The sequence below is a fragment of the Triturus cristatus genome, chromosome 3_1 (genome assembly GCF_964204655.1).
Source record: "Triturus cristatus chromosome 3_1, aTriCri1.1, whole genome shotgun sequence".
Classification (NCBI taxonomy): domain Eukaryota; kingdom Metazoa; phylum Chordata; class Amphibia; order Caudata; family Salamandridae; genus Triturus; species Triturus cristatus.
Window position 1 is genome coordinate 790,413,849 of NC_140583.1, and position 17,144 is coordinate 790,430,992.

Here is a 17,144-nt window from a genome sequence, read left to right on the forward strand (position 1 = left end):
AACAACAGATGAGTCGTCACTTGCAAGTGGCGCGAAACCAACTCTGGCGACTCTGCTTTCAACAGCCAGTCATTCAGGTAGGGGAAAACGGGAACCCCTGACCTTTTGAGATGAGCCGCAACCACTGCCATCACCTTTGTAAAGACTCGAGGCGTGGAAGTGAGACCAAACGGAAGAACCGCAAACTGATAATGTTGCGATCCCACCGTGAACCGGAGATAATTCCGATGCGACCTCAGGATGGGAAGATGAAAATACGCATCCTGCAGATCGATGGACACGATCCAGTCTTCTTGTTGCAGCGCAAGGAGAACCTGAGCCAAGGTCAACATTTTGACCTTCTCCAGGTAAAAGTTCAAAATCCTGAGGTCCAAGATAAGCCTTAATCGACCGTCCTTTTTGGGGATCAGGAAATACTGGGAGTAGCAACCCTGACCCCTTTCCTGCTCCGGAACCACCTCTATCACACCTTTTTGAAGTAATGCAAGAACCTTCTGCTGCAAAAGCAGCAAGTGGTCTTCTGAACACCCACCCTGGCGAGGGGAGTAAGGAGGAGGAAACTTCAAAAATGGGAGGGCATACCCATTCACTACAAGATTCAAGACCCAACAATCTGATGTGATCAGTGTCCAATCTTGTAGAAAGTGGGACACCCGACCTCCAACTGGACCAACATGTTCTAACATGGGGGATCTAGAACTGCTTTCCTGATGTACCAATGGTGGCGGGAGGGGAGGAAGAGGAAGAGGAGGAGGAGGTCTGTTGTCGATTTGCACCCCTGAGGCCTCTCATTCTTCCCTCTGTATGATTTGCACAAAAGATTCTGCTCTTGGCTCTGCTGAGATTGTTGGCGGCCACGAAAGGAAGCAGATCTCCCATATCTTTTGTAACCATAACCTCTAGACTGCACCTGGAGGCCTAAAGATCTTGCAGTAGCTCTACTGTCTTTGAAACATTCCAAGGCTGAATCCGCCTTTGAACCAAAGAGCTTTGACCCATCAAAGGGTAAATCCAGCAAAGTCGCCTGAACATCAGCCGAAAAACCAGAAGACCTGAGCCATGCCCGTCTCCTTGTAGCCACATAAGACCCCATCACACGAGCGACAGTCAGCAGTGTCCATGCTTGACTGAGTCACTTGACGTGCTGCAGCCTGCAAATCCGAAAGGACTTCCAAGAAGTTGGTACGATCCTCCTCAGGCAACTTAGGAACCAATTGTACAACTGAGTCCATCAATGCATGAATGTATCTTCCAAGAAGGCAAGTTGCATTAGTTGACTATAGAGCCATATTTGCAGAAGAGAACACCTTCGCAGCTTGCTCAGTCTTCGAATTCCTATTACCCAAAATGGCAGGAAAAGCACTAGAAGACTGCTTTGAGCAAGAAGCTGGGACAACTAAACTCTCCGGTGTCAGAAGTTGCTGAAGAAGTATTTAAAACTTCTGTTAGAATGTTGGACTATTTCCGCAGAGGGAAATTTAAGGCCCAATAAATTAGCCGCCTTCCTTATAACCACATGGTAAGGTGCAACGTCCTGTACAACACATCCACTTGCAGATGGCAAGTCATACTCAGGGGAAGTATCTAGGCCACTAGCTTCCTGAAGGCCTTCAAACTCCTCCACAGAGTCCACAATTTTTCCTTCCTCCTGATCTTGTAAATACTCCTCCTCAAGCAATCGCTGAGCCTCTCTCCTGGAGCGTTGCTTAGGCAACGGCGTCGGTGGAGCCACACGTGGCACCGGAGAAGACACCAACGGAGTCGATGGAGGAGCCTCGACTTCGAACCTCGACGTCGATCGAATTCGAGGTGGAGCCGACTCATCAGCTGAAGGAGACCAGGGAGCCGGAGTGGACGAGCTCGGCGCCGGGAAATACCAAGCCGGAGTCGACGGCAAAAAAGGCATGCAAGGAGCCTGGGGATAGAACTGAGGAACACCCAGGTTGAAAGCCAAAGGACCCACGGGGCCTGAAGGCGTGCCAGATGGAGTCGAGGCTCTGGTAAACAAGCCAAACATCGCATTGCGAAAATGCAAAGAGTCAGCCCCAGGAGCAGGAAAAGTAGCTACGTAGCTATGGATACGTACCTTCCTGAAGGGGAGTCCCCTGAGGTCGCACCGGAGCCTGCGGAGCCGGGGACGGCGCCCGCACAGGAAGCCACACGGCCTGGAAACATCGCTGGAGCAGGTGAATCTTCATGTTGCGAAGAAGCATCTGAAACCGGCGACACCGCAGCTGGAGATGGTACTGGCGTCGCCTGTGGAGAATGAGTTGGAGAGATAAAGTCCCTTCTCCGAGGTCACTCAGCCGGAGTAGGCGACCTCGATCTCGACCTCAAGACCCTGGCCTTTGAAGAACGATGACGAGAGGTATGTCTTCTCTTGGATTTCTTGTGCATCTTCGACCTCGAAGTGAGAGAAGACGAAGACTTCACCCTCTTCCTACCTGTCTTCTTCTTGGCTTTGGCCATAAACAACTTGGCTTCACGCTCTTTAATCGCCTTCAGATTCATTTTCCTGCAGCTTCTGCATTCCTCGACGTGGTAGTCTTAAGATAAGCACCAAAGGCAGTCATCATGCGGGTCCATAATCGACATATGCCCGCCACACACTGCAGGGTTTGAATCTGGTCTTCTTGGAAGTAGCCATCCCAAACAATTTAAGAGATACAAAGTTTTCCACGATGAAATTGAGAGCCCTGGAACAAAAACGTTAAGCTTCGACGGCGCGGTAAAAGGGAACGGACGTCAGCACGCCGACGAGGTCCTTTTGTGGCTCTGATTAAGTCATACGGTACGGCGAATGGAGCCGGTCCATTGTGACGTCCTAGTCGACGTGGGAGAGCTAGGAAAGAATTTTCCCGCGGAATGCTGGCGCAAGGGGTATTCACAAGGTGAGGAATCCACAGGCAGAAGTATCCATCAGAAACAAACGTAAATAGCATTAAAACACAGTGGTCTCCAGGAGGAGACCAAACCATATACTAAAATAGTAGTATAAGAACCACGACTCGAAGCCAAGACAGTGTCTAGAGGATGTAGAATCGCTGGGACCCCAAGGAACCAACCATGGTGAGTAAGTAGGGACCCCACAGAGGATGGGTGAAGTGTGAGAAGACGACCGCGTGCTACGTACAATTCAATGGGAGAGTCGCGGTTGCAGTTTTAGTGTTTAAGGACCCTTCCCAGTGGATTACGAAGAAACCCTTTGGAACATAGAAGGTTGGAGACCCACCCCACCCGTGGACACCGAAGTACCAGAGTTACCTATCCCAGGGAAGCCGGGTGCATATGGTCGAAGTGGCGTCGGAAACCACAGTCGTTCTCAATGGGAGCCTTCAAAGAAATGCCACTGTTGGAAAGAAGAAAAGTGTCTGGTAGAACCCTCAGGTGGATTCTTGAAGGAAGGAACCTGAAAGCAGAGGGAACAGAGTCTGGGTCACTCACAAGTGACCAGGAGCTCGGTAGACGAATGCCCACCGATGTCGGGTGATTCAGGTGTGAAGGAGACCTGGACTCTGCAGCCACGGGGACCAGGAGACATCGAGGACGACCAGGTGTCAGATACGAGCTGTCCCACGAAGGATGTAGAGTGTTGAGGGGTCTGTGTCCGGCGGGAGCCCCAACAAGCCTTGGCAGCGGCAACCCACAAAGAAGGTCGAGGATGGTCACAGTCTGGCCCAGCAAGGACCAGGAGACTCACCACAGCAAGGGGAGTCAGGGTAGGCCTGGAGCAACCAGGGGAGCCCAAGAAAATTAGTGTTGTCCCTCAAATGGACCCACAGGCCGGAGGCACAGGAGTCACAAGGGGACTTCTAGCAGTTTCACAAAGTCACAGCTTGCAGAGAGTGTTAGGAGGCCAAAGGTCTTTGTACGAAATGTGCGCAGAGGTTGGGGCTATCCATGACCCAATGCACTCAGTTGGGGAACGCCAACAAGCATATGCAATTGCAAAAGTACACGGTGCACAGGGGTTCGGGTTATGTGGTCTCCACAAGGGATACTGGCCTCAAGCTTGGTGAAAGTCGAGCCGGTCAGTTGTGTTACGATGTCTGCGAATATAGGGGAGTGACTCCTTCACCCCAAGGGAGATACTTCAGTTGTCCTTGATGCTCCACAGGTCCTGCATGGAGCCTGTATGGTGCATGGGCACAGACAATGCTTTGGACGAGGAGGGAGACTAAGTCGGACCCAGTCGAAGTCCAGAGTGTCCAGACGGTCTAAGTTTAGTGGTTTCTGGTTCAGAATCATGTCCATGTCGAATCTAGGGTCCTACAGCCAGGTAAGCCCTTTTGTACCCACTGGAGAGGGTTGTTTTGTGCCAGAGCAGGAGCCAAAGGCTCCCAGGACTGGTCTGAACTGGACTATTCACAGGGACACCAAGTGTGACCCGGATGCAGACTTTCAGACACTTTGGAAGTGCACCCACCCAGCCCCCAATACACTGAATCCCGTCTGGGAGGTGGTAATACCTCCCTGTGACAGGATGCCTATTGCCCTGCCTTCTCCTGCTAGAGCTTGGCTCAGCAGCAAGAGAGTAGAAATGTGTCTCTGGTCGGCAGCAACCATTTTGTGCTGCCCCGGTCGAGAAGGCTGGTACCGGAAAGACCAGTGACCCCCACTACGCTTGCTTCAGAAGGGTGGAATTATACCTCCCACACCGGTTACCGGTGTGGAGGTATAATTCCAAGGTGTTTCACACCAAACACGACATGTTTTGTTGCAGCCGTTTGAGATAGCATTTTACGCGAGCATATAATGCACCTCTTCCTATATGTCTGGCTGCGTTACCAACAACACGGGACAATGGTCTCCGAAAGCTGCAGAGGGGCTCTGCTCATGCAGGGGCACCCTCTCACGTAAAACCCAGAACCCTGCCTTCAGGATTGCCAAGGCCTGCTAGAGGGGTTACTGATAGGTTTTAAGTGTAGTGACCTATAGATATAGTAAACCTATATCTAAAGTAAGTGGCGCAAGCACCAGCTTACAAAGGCTGCAATGGCAGGCCTGTAGTTCCATTTTGCACGGCCTCTCATGGGTGGCATAATACATGCTTCAGCCCATGGAAGGCCTCTGGGGTACCTATGCCCTGGGTACATGTGTACCATATACTAGGGACTGACAAAGGTACCCCAGTATCCAATCTGGAGTGTACCCAAGTACATGCAAAACATTTTAAGGAGAAAGCAGATAGACGGGGGTCCAGATTAGCAGGATCCCAGTCAGACTAGTGAAAACAGTGCATCATCAAGCAAAAAGTGGGGGTAACCATAAGAAGCAGATCCTACTTTCCTACAAAATGCATATGACAAATGTGTGCAATCATGATATCAAGGTGGAATGGATATGGCAGCCACACAATTAAGTTACCAGGCATAACAGTTGACAATAGTTAATGACTGGATGTTTGGGCATCAAGACAACCCTGCCATGAGACTGCAACTGGCCAACATGACAGCACAAGGTCTACTCACATTCTTTATGGAGATTAGTTGCCCACGCCACACCTCAGATTACAAAGGTAGTAATCTACTTCAGGCACAAGGATGGGGTGGAATTGTCACGTCAACAAGGAAGCGCCAATCTGGTGTGGATCATGGATAACACGAGTTAACCATCTGTGTAGATTTGGGCTGTAGAAGCAGCATAAGCAATTCTAGGGAAAAGTATGTATACTACAAGACTTTTGAAGTCTGTTTGAATTAAAGGAGATCCCAGAATAAAGCCAATTAGAAGCAAATGTTAATACCAGTGCGCTATGAGGAAAAAAAATTGCTATGCCTGGAGGACAGTGACTGGCGTGAGGCAAAAATGGTAGCTAGGGCACAAATGATTACATCAAGTCCTCTCTTAATTGGATTGCTTCAAATGCCGTCTCAAATGGGGCTTTCTTCATAAAACCCGGGAAATACGGTGTGATTCGGGAATACTGGTCTGCTACATCCAGAACGTTAGCAGATCTCCAACTTTCCATTGGTATGTCTCTTAAACTCGCACTCCTTGGAATTATGGCTAAGACTGGGATTTTCAGGAGGTGCTCGCAAACTCTTTTTTAAATAATTTTTTATTTGTGCTAAGGTGCTCGCAAACTCAGTGGCTTAGATTACGTACTTGTCTATGGTGACATCACAAAGCACTGGAAATCTGCCTTCGCCAAGGGTGGCTGAGGGGAATGGATAGATAAACCATATTTAAGAAACTTATTTCCGAAGCTAGGGATGCCAAAAGAAACGCGCAAAAATCCGGGTGCTGTAGCGGACTCGTTTTGAGATCCAATTGTGAGCCAAGCATGTGTGGGAGAAAGATATGTATGCTTAACCAGCTTCACTTTTCAAACAGCTCATGTACTGTCATGCCAAACCCTAATGTGTCAGTCCATTGAGTTTGTCAGATATTGAGTTTGTGAGATGGGCAAATGCTCCAATAAAAAAAGTTATTCAAAAAACAAGGTTCCTTTATGTTAATGCTTGCTTTCATTACGCTCCGCTACATGACACTCAAAACCCATATGCTAAGTACTAAGTATGGGATAAAAGTGCAGCACCACAGCATAACTTCCTTATTACTGAAATTCACAACCCACTATTCAGATCTCTTAAGCCTGTACCCTGGATATCACTGCTCATTTATTGCAAACCGAAATATTAATTCTAAATTGTAACTGTACAGATCGTAATCTTTGGGCAGTTTGGAAGTTTTGAAAATAATGACAGAAAGTTGCTTAGGTGAGTAAGTCCTCAATACACATGCCCAAAATTGATGCCGGTAGCTTAATATCCAAAGTTAAGCAAGTGGCTCTTTGAAAGCTGGAGAAATAAAAGTTACTCATCACCGCACAATCTTTAGAAAGAAAAAAAACAAAAAAATTACCTTTGATAATTTTTCTATCCTCAGCAGACAGCATTATATACCATCCAAGCAACTTATGATCTGTGATCTCAAGGGAGCCATTTTTGGTAACCAAATCATAGACTTGCCTAGACAAAAGATGAACATATCAAATTGTAGGTACAAAACTAAATTTAAAAAATCTAACATAAAAAATCTTATTACTTGGTATATTAAAGGTTAGATCATTCAACAAGACTTCAGCTCAGATGTGTAGTAATTACCACATAAATAAGCGCGCACAAACCAAGCATGTGTATGCAAAACCATTATTTCAACACAGAATTCATGTAGAGACTGGAAGAACAAGTTACTTACCTTCGGTAACGATGTATCTGTAAGAAACATTAGTTAGTTAGATTCCTCACCTTAGAATATCCCCAGGCGTCAGACTGGATCCGGAAGATTTTTCGTCAGCAATACCCCTTGCGCGTCGCAAGGCGTCTGCGGCTCCGCGTCAGTCGTCGGCGTCGTGCGCCGGAATGACATCGGAGTACTTAGACGCCGCCCTCGCGCGCTGACATCAGTTCTTGTACATAGCTTTCCGCGCCAGGAACGCAGAGCCATGCAAAAGACCGACACTGGTGCCAAAAATAAAATCTAGGGGCCTGAAAAGGATAACCTTAACCCTAGATGTCAGTTCGCAGAACGGGGAGGATGGGTCGGTCGGTGAGGAATCTAACTAACTAATGTTTCTTACAGATCCATCGTTACCGAAGGTAAGTAACTTGTTCATCTGAAAGAAACGCGTTAGTTAGATTCCTCACCTTAGAATAGATACCCAAGCAAAACCATCCCCGGTGGTGGGTCTGCGAACCAAGATCACACCAGAAAGTCCTGGAGGACAGAACGGCCAAAGAAGCCATCCCTCCGGACTTGGCTGTCAAGGCAATAATGCCTGGCAAACGTGTGTAGCGAAGCCCACGTTGCCACCTGACAGACGTCCTGCAAAGGGACACCCCGTCCCAAAGCAGTAGTAGCCGCCGTGGCCCGAGTAGAATGGGCGCGCAGCCCAACAGGAGGGTCCTTTTTTGCCAAGGAATAACAAATTTTGATGCACAAAACGACCCACCGAGAGATGGTCCGTTTGTGCACAGCTTTCCCCTTCTTAGCACCCACGTATCCAACGAAAAGTTGGTCGTCCACCCGGAACTGCTTTGTGCGGTCCAGATAAAAGGAGAGCGCACGTTTTGGATCCAGACGGTGGAGCCGCTCTTCCTCTTTGGAAGGATGCGGAGGCGGAAAGAAGGTGGGCAAGGTGACAGACTGCCCAAGATGAAATGGAGTCACCACTTTCGGAAGAAAGGAGGGACGAGGCCGAAGGACAACCTTGTCCGGATGAACAGAGAGAAAAGGAGGCTTTGATGAAAAAGCCTGGAGCTCACTCACCCGTCTAGCCGAGGTGATGGCTACCAGAAAAGCAGTCTTAAGCGTCAGCAGACGAAGAGGACAATTATGAAGAGGCTCAAAGGGAGCGCACATTAGAAATGTGAGAACAAGATTCAAGTCCCACTGAGGCATTACAAAAGGGACAGGAGGGAACGTGCGAGTAATGCCTTTTAGAAAGCGTGTAACGACAGGGGACTTGAAAAGAGAAGGCTGATCAGGAAGCCGTAAGAAGGCAGAGAGGGCAGCAAGATAACCTTTCAAGGTGCCCAGGGCAGAGCCCTGCCGGGCCAAAGAAAGAAGAAAGAGGAGAACCTCAGAAAGAGGGGCGGAAAGGGGATCCATAGCCTTTGCTGTGCACCATGCCACAAATTTGTTCCACCGGCAGGCGTATACCGTCTTTGTGGAGGGACGCCTGGCTACCAGAATGACATCACAGACTTCAGGAGGCAAGTCAAATGGCATCAACTGCCGCCACTCAATCTCCGCGCATGGAGGTGGAGGCTGGACAGGTTCGGGTGGAGGACCGTCCCCTGCTGCTGCGACAGAAGATCCTCTTGAAGGGGCAGACGTATCGGAGGATCGGTCAACATACTGAGTAGCTCGGGATACCAGTACCTTCGTGCCCAATCCGGAGCCACCAAGATGACTTGGGCCCGGTCGTGCCTGATCTTCTTCAGCACTCTGGGCAGAAGTGGTATAGGCGGAAAGGCGTACAACAGACCGCAACTCCACTCGCGACGAAAAGCGTCTCCGAGCGAGTGCCGCCTTGGAAATTCCAACGCGCAGAACTGCTGACATTGCGCGTTCTCTTCGGTGGCGAATAGATCTAACCAAGGCTCTCCCCACTGCTGAAAGAGACCTTGCGCCACTTCGGAGTTCAGACGCCATTCGTGATCCATCATGCACCGGCAGCTGAGTTAGTCTGCTCTGGCGTTCAGAGAGCCCGCCAGATGTTGAACCACTAGGGTGACGCCCTGGTGTTCCAGCCACGTCCAGAGGCGCAGAGCCTCCTGACAAAGGGTCCACGACCCCACCCCGCCCTGTTTGTTGCAATACCACATGGCGGTGGTGTTGTCCGTGAACACCTGCACGACACTTCCCCTGACAGAGGGAAGGAAGGCTTTCAGTGCAAGTCGGATCGCTCTCAACTCCAACAGGTTGATGTGGAGGCGAGACTCCGCCGGAGACCAGAGGCCTCTGATCTCCGCCTCTCCCATATGGCCACCCCATCCCAGGAGGGACGCATCCGTCACTATGACATGCTCCGGTTGGGGAAGGGAGAGGCTCTTGCCCGTGACCCAATCGCGGTCCGTGAGCCACCACTGCAACTGCTGTGCAGTGCCCTCCGAGATCAAGACATGGTCGGACAGGTTGCCGTGATGCTGGGCCCACTGAAACTTCAGGTCCCACTGCAGAGCCCGCATGCGCCGCCTGGCGTGATGCACTAGTAGGATGCAGGAGCTATCAGCCCCAGAAGCCGCAACACTAGCCTGACCGAAACCCAGGATAGAGGCCGAAAGATGGGAATCAGGGCCTGAATATCCCGGACCCGCTGTTCCGGCGGATAGACCCGGAACTGCGCCGAATCGAGAACCGCCCCGATGAAGAGGAGCTTCTGAGAGGGACTCAGGTGTGACTTCGGCACGTTCATGGAAAACCCCAGCAAATGCAGGAGATCCGCCGTAGTCTGGAGGTGGGAGACGACTGCCTGGGGCGAGCCCGCCTTCAACAACCAGTCGTCGAGATAGGGGAAGACTGGAACCCCTGATCTGCGCAGATGAGCTGCGACCACCGCCATCCCTTTCGTGAACACCTGAGGGGCACTAGTAAGGCCGAAGGGGAGCACGGTAAACTGAAAGTGCTCTTGACCCACCGTGAACCGCAGGTAACCCCGGTGGGCCGGCAGCACGGGGATGTGGAAATATGCGTCCTGCAAGTCCAACGCTACCATCCAGTCTCCAGGGTCTAGGGCAGCTAGAACCTGAGCCAAAGTTAACATCTTGAACCTCTCCTTCCGGAGGAAGGCATTGACGTTCCAAGATAGGGCGTAGGCCCCCTTTGCCCTTCTTGGGAACCAGAAAGTAGTGGGAATAACAACCACGACCTACTTCTGGGCTCGGAACGCGCTCGACGGCCCCCTTGGCCAAGAGGGCCGAAACTTCCTCATGGAGAAGATTCAAATGATCCCCCGAGATACGGTGGTGCTGCGGTGGCATGGCTGGAGGGGTCGTCTCGAAGGGGAGGGAGTAGCCCCTTCGGACGATTTGCAGCACCCACCTGTCCGATGTGATGGACCGCCAGTGGAGCAGGTGATGGCGAACTCTGCCGCCCACTGGAGTGGAATGGGCCTGAAAGCTCGGACTAGGAAGGCTTTGAGGCGGATGCTGCCGGGGTGGATGTGGGCTGACCGCGTCGTCCTCCAGAACCGCCTCGGCGGAAACCTCGTCCGCGACCGCGCGCAGGTTGGTTCTGCGGCTGGTGGCTAGGCGGACGTGAGGAGGCACCCCTTCCTTGGCCACGAAAGGGGCGAAAGGCGGAAGTTTGCGACCGCGGGGTCGAGAGGCCCAAGGACTTGGCCGTAGCCCGGGAGTCCTTAAAGCGATTCAGCGCACTGTCCGCTTTCTCACCAAAAAGGCGAGTGCCATCAAAGGGCATGTCCATGAGAGTGCTCTGGACATCACCCGAAAAGGACGTGGACCGCAGCCAGGCGTGACGTCTAAGTGCCACCGTGGTAGAAATTGCCCTACCCAGCGAGTCCGTGGTGTCAAGCCCACATCTGATAGCATGTCGTGCTGCATCCCTCCCATCGGCCAGAGCCTGGGTAAGTCGTGTCTGGACCTCCTCTGGACACAGGGGCAGCACGTCCTCCACCGTATCCCACAGAGAGTGGGAATACCGGTCCAAAAGACAGGCGGTGTTCAAGGACCGCAGGCCCAAACTAAGGGAGGAGAACAGCTTTTTGCCAAACTGTTCCAGTCTCTTGGAATCCCGGTCCGGCGGAGCGGTCGGGAAGGGAGGTAGAAGCCTGGATAACCAGGCTCTCGGGGGTAGGGTGTTGGGACAGAAAACTGGGGTCACCCGGAGCAGGGCGGTGGCGCCTGGCGACGTTCCTGTCCACAGGAGGAACTGTGGAGGGCTTGGACCAGGTGCCCTGCAGAACGTCAATGAGGGCCTCATTGAATTGCAGCAGAGGCTCAGTGGAGCTTGCTGCAGACTGAAGCACCTCAGTGAGGACGTTAGTCCTCACAGCCACGGCAGGTAGCTCGAGCCCAAGGGCTGCGGCCGCCTTGCGCAGCACCACAGAGAAAGCAGCACCCTCCTCCGAAGCCACAGTCGGAGAGATGAATCCAGTGTCTGGAGAGGTATCCAGACCACTGGCCTCCCCCAGTTCATCTGCCCAGTCCTGTGACAGCTGAGCCTGAACGGCCATAGGATCCTCGGACCCCTCCCATTCACCCCCGTCATCCGATTCCTGGTAAACAGGAGGAAGGATCGGAGCCGGACGATAGACATAATGTGTCTCCAGCGGCGCCGAACACGGCGTCCATAGACGCCGTAACGGCGCCGGGTCCGGAGCGGGGCTGAACTGGGGCACGACGCCGAGCGGAGCCGGCGTCGGAGGTGGAACCGGTGTCGACGCCGGCGGAGGAGGCGTGACGAGGTCGACCGGCGTCGGCGGGGACGGGTCCCTCAGGCACTTGCGGCGTCGAGGCCGGAGCCGGCGACTGCGCCGGGGCCGGAGCCGCCGGCATGGAAGGTTGTCCAGTCGGGTCCGCGGGGCCCGAAGGCGCGCCAGCGGGAGTCGACGGCGGAGCCAGGTTCCTCATGGCCAAGAGGAAGGCACTGACTTCCGCCGGCGTCGCGTCAGTCCCAGGGACCGGCGGGTATGGGGACTTGCGCGGCGCCTGCGGCGCCGCTGGAGCCGCGGGGGTGGAACCACCCTGACCCTCGGCCGAGTCGCGCGACCGGCGAGGGGAGTCCGAAGAGCGGTGTCGCCTCTTGGACTTCTTGGAGTGCTTCGACTTACCCGAAGACTTGGATCCCGACGATCAATGAGGACGTCGGCTGCGGCTCCGCGACCGATCCTTGGACCTCCTCCTGGACCAGGATCGAGAGGGGCGCGGAGCCGAGTGGCGAAGCTCGAGAAGCTTAAGGGACCGCTCGCGTCTAGCCTCCGAGGTCAGGGCCTTGCAGTCCGAACACGACTCCGCGCCGTGGTCGAGGCCCAAACAGTAAAGGCACCGGCGGTGAGGATCCGTAACAGACATCAAGCGGTTGCAGTCAGCATAGGCTTTAAAACCAGGCATCCTACCAGCACCGGAGTCGAGACAAGATCAAAAAGGATCAAAAAACTTAGTCAAAAAAGACTAAAAAGGGGTAGCTCTCCCGGATCTGCGCTTACTGGCGCGGAAAAAGGAAGAACTGACGTAAGCGCGCGAGGGCGGTGTTTAAGTACTCCGACGATGTCATTCCGGCGCACGACGCCGACGACGGATGCGGAGCCGAAGACGACGCCTAGCGACGCGCAAGTGGTATTGCTGACGAAAAATCTTCTGGATCCAGTCTGACGCCTGGGGATATTCTAAGGTGAGGAATCTAACTAACGTGTTTCTTTCAGATTGGCTATTCAGTCACACTTGATATTTCCACCAAAGGCAGCAGGGTAGGGGCTGATTACAGAACAGTATGCACATAAGGCAGCTTCATGCTACTAGCACATAATGCCTCACAACTACAGTTCGGCCACAATCAGGATACCTAACATTCTGGATGTAGGGCTTTGACCTTCTAGATGAAAAACAACTCCATATCAGTCTTGATAAGAAAGTTTGAATCTCTGTATTGAAGTTGACTATTTATCTTGTAGCACCCACCAGTAAATGGGGCACACTTTTCTGATGCTAAACACAAGGAAGGCAGAGTTGCTAATCACAGGCAACAACACAGAGCACTGCCATCATTCATTGTGGAGTTCCTGCTTGGGACCATCACCCTCTCTGGGACAGACAGGCAAATCACGGAGAGAGACTGCCATTATGGAGTCCTCTCTGCATTAGGATTTGCAACACCACTGGAATTCCAACTATAGCTTCCACATCCCTACAAATACTGAGACAACTGGATGACCACCCTGGGAAGCCTGTCAAACTCAACATACTGATGGTGTTAATGAGAGTGCCATAGTGTGTCGGATCCATAGATCAGTGACTTAGGATGTGTAGATTGTTTAGGACTGGTGCGTTTTCAATGCTCTTTAAACTTTCACGCAGTCATGTTAATGGAAAACAAAAGGGAGTAAAATATTGTGAGATTTGGAAAAGGAGCTATCTTCCTCCAGTGCTAGTATTTAGATCAGCAGATAGGCAGTCAGTTTGAAAAAGACCATTAGTCACCAGGTATGCGCAAAACACAAACAGCAGTGGGGGAGACCAGATTACAGCAGTTTTATGTACTAAAATTCAGCTCCATTATAATTGATCAAATGGAGAGAATATAGGAGATCATTAATAGTATGAAAGCAGGTAAAAAAAGCAGGGAACCATAAAGAGCACACCTGTCAATGTTAGACAGGGAAATGGAAACACGATAAGCTTGTTGCTCCTTAGCTGCCACGGAATTCAAGGAATCACAAAGCCCAGATTACATTTGCAGTTAAAAAAAAAAAGTGATCTATGCGTTAAAGCAGCAAACAAAGTAGCCAGACATTACGACATTGATGATATACATGGGCATAAGGGGTATGCGGACAAGACTGACCACAAAATAGACTGCAGATCTTCTTGACTAAGGAAAAGCCTAAACTCAATTAAACTGCAGACTCAAGAATTTGGATTGAAGTAAAAGGTTATCCACCACTATATTAAATCTAACGCATGTCAAAATCCCCATGTAAAGACAAGAAAGATTACATGTCTCATGAACCCACAGGAATCTCACAAGACATGCCATAAGTAAAAGTTGCGCAACCTGCTGAAATTATACGTCCCCGTGTGTCGGACGAACTGCCCCGCACTTTGCCGCCTCTTCTGCCTGAACTGGTGCCCGGAATCCCAAGTTATCGGCAGCGGACCCTGCGACAGGGCTCTGCGTGGGAGTGCCTGCGGTGGCGCTGGTGACAAGGCTCCGCCCAAGGGCGCTGACCTGAGGCTGCTGGGGAACTCGCTGATGGCGGAGCACGGCTGGATGCCTAGCTGCACATCACGTGCTTGATTCGCCTGACATAAGGTGAGGCGGGGCGGAAGCTGTGCGCTGCCCGATCGAGCTTTCACGGTGCCGCCAACCCTATCTGGACACCTGGTCTTAAGGAGCTGTGCGGGACTGCTCTCACTGCAGAGTCCTCCGGTGAGCGGAGGAGGCTGTTGACGCTACGCTGCTTCCTGCTGTCCTGGGGTTCCCTCTGAGGCCAACCAGCGACACCGGAGGCCTGTTGGCGACAGTCCCGGTCGAGGGCTGCGAGTGCTCGGCTCTGTGTGACCCTGCGCCGCCTATGACGGCGCTGCAGCGGGATCTTGGTCCTCTTCTTAGGGGAACCCAACGAGGGCACTTAAGTGGATCCTGCCCGCCTCCGTTTTGATACATCGCAGGGGGCGAACTCTGGGAACGAGGTGCCTGCTGCTCCCCCCCCCTCCTGCTGGGACAGTGCCCACTGTTGCGTTCTGGGGCCCCAGAGTACCAGTAGGGCTTGATAAGGCCTACGTTGCAGGGCCACACTTCAAGAAAGCCCCCAATCTCATTTTAGAACTACAGTGGAGTGAATACTGCAGGAGGATATACAACGACGTGCAACTGGGGTGCGCCTATGGTAGTGGGTGCATAGTGATTTGCACTCCTCCAGATGCTGCACGGGCTGGGGTGCTGATGTGCCCTGCCTTTGGATGCTTAGTGACGCTGCGGCTGCTACGCCCTGCAAGACGGTGACAACCGGACGTACTTTCTTCTCTGGCCCAACGTAGAGACACACAGTCAGCTACATAAAATTTGTCTGGAGGTGAAGTGCGCTGCGGCTGCGCGCCCTGCACCCCCATAATGGGGAAAGTTGTCAAACTCAATCGAAGCTCACCTTTGATCAGCGCAAGTCTTGGACCAGAGAAAATACACCGGAGGGAAGTCATGACGCGCCAGAGGAAAGTCCAGAGCAGGTGGATGGAAATATTCAGACTATGCTTGCAGCCATGCTGAAAAGCCTGCAGACCAGTCTGTCAGCCACAGACTCCAAGTTGGATTCTATCGTATCGGATGGACAGGATGACAGAACTCATGGACAAACAAGTGGAGAGATTAGATATGGCGGACCGCAGATTAGCGGACGTTGAAGAGACAGACAGGGCTCGATATCACTCAAACAGATGAACAAGGCGCTGCAAACGCTTCAGGATAAAGCAGAAGACCTCGAAGGATGTTCCCAGAGATGCAACATAAGCAGAACGGGCCTGCCGGAATCTACGCAGGTCGGAAATACGGAGCTCTTCGTGGAAAAATCCTTCATACTTTACTTGGCGCTGAACTTTTTGTCCATGTTCGTGGTGGAGAGAGCTCACCATTCGCTGTGCCCGCGACCTGCCCCGGGCGCTCCGCTGCGGTCTATCATCGCAAAGCTCCTGAACTACAGGGATCGAGACACAGCCTTGCGGATAGCGAGAGAAGCAAACCTTGCAGTACGAGGGTTTTGCGATCTCGCTTTACCGGACTTTACAGCTCGGGTGCAGGAAGCTCAAACAATTTGCTCCTCTCAAGAAGCAACTGCGGAAACAGAATGTTGACTACGCCATGCTCTATAAGGAGAGGTTACGTGTTAACAGGCACGGCCAATCCAGGTTCTTTACTGACCCCAAAGTGCTGTAGAAAGCACTGAAAGACTGGGCGAGGAAGAGATGAAGTCCGGAGCACGCTGTGGAGCAGGGAGCGACAGGTGGTGGACTGGATGAGTAGGACTGATGTGACTCCCCAACATTCTACCAGATAAGAAGGGGACATTTGAAGGGGGGCTCGCTAGAGATGGGGTTGATTTATGGTCAGCAGCGGGATTGGGGATTTTTTTTTTGGGTGCTGTGTTAATGCCTATTTGGAGACCGGGGACCTTTCAGGTTGCCTTCATCTTGCACCTGGGTTGTGTGATTGGGGTTGATTCGAACGATGTCACTTATACATAGTCGGGGGGGGGGGGGGGGGGGGAGACTGGCTGAGCCACAGGATCCTCTGTTTTGAGCAACTAGAATTTAGGATGGCAGACGGCAACGTGTAGTTAATCCACCGTAGTCACATTTCTACACGGGCAGGCGACATCCGCCCATGTGTGCGCGCAACATCTGGAATCTTATTTCTTTTACTGCAATAACTGAGCTGTTTGATGTGAATTTGTTTTGATTTGGTGTTTTGTGGGGGGATTGCGCCAATGCACAGTTGGGTATAGCTTGGCATTGGTGGGGGGGGGGAAGGGGGAATTGAGACACACATTGTAGAGTTTTTTGCAGCATTAGGTTTGGACGGCTAAAGTTTCTTTTCACTATAGTCATTCATACTAGCATCTATTGCATACGATTGTTTTCCCATATACAGGATGAGTGGTAGCGAGCGGGATCTGGGTACACAATGTGTTGAGGGCCATGACCTGGAATGTTAGAGGCCTAAATGACCATAGAAAGCTAAGAAAGAACGTAGCCTACTGTGTCCTGTCAAGAATAGACATTGCCCTGTTACAAGAATCACACTTACCCATAGATAGCACCATGTTTCACTGCCATAGTTGAACGGGAAACTCCCACGGGGCCGGCTTTACCACTCATGGGCGGGGAGTGATTACCTGGGTAAATCCTAAATAACACCTCAAGCTACAACCCCTGGATACAGACCCTGGGGGCAGATATGTGTTT

General features: G+C 52.0%; 1 protein-coding gene across 7 annotated transcripts in view; it reads right to left on the reverse strand.

The window, feature by feature from the left end:
• The window catches only part of RBM44 (RNA binding motif protein 44), a 2,201,010-nt gene that overhangs the window by 1,636,277 nt on the left and 547,589 nt on the right, over nt 1–17,144 (reverse strand). For all 7 annotated transcript variants that reach the window (XM_085645048.1, XM_085645052.1, XM_085645050.1 and 4 more), the window contains one exon: nt 6,868–6,974. In XM_085645048.1, the coding sequence (XP_085501174.1) occupies nt 6,868–6,974 (107 nt within the window). The remainder of the gene's footprint in view (nt 1–6,867; nt 6,975–17,144) is intronic.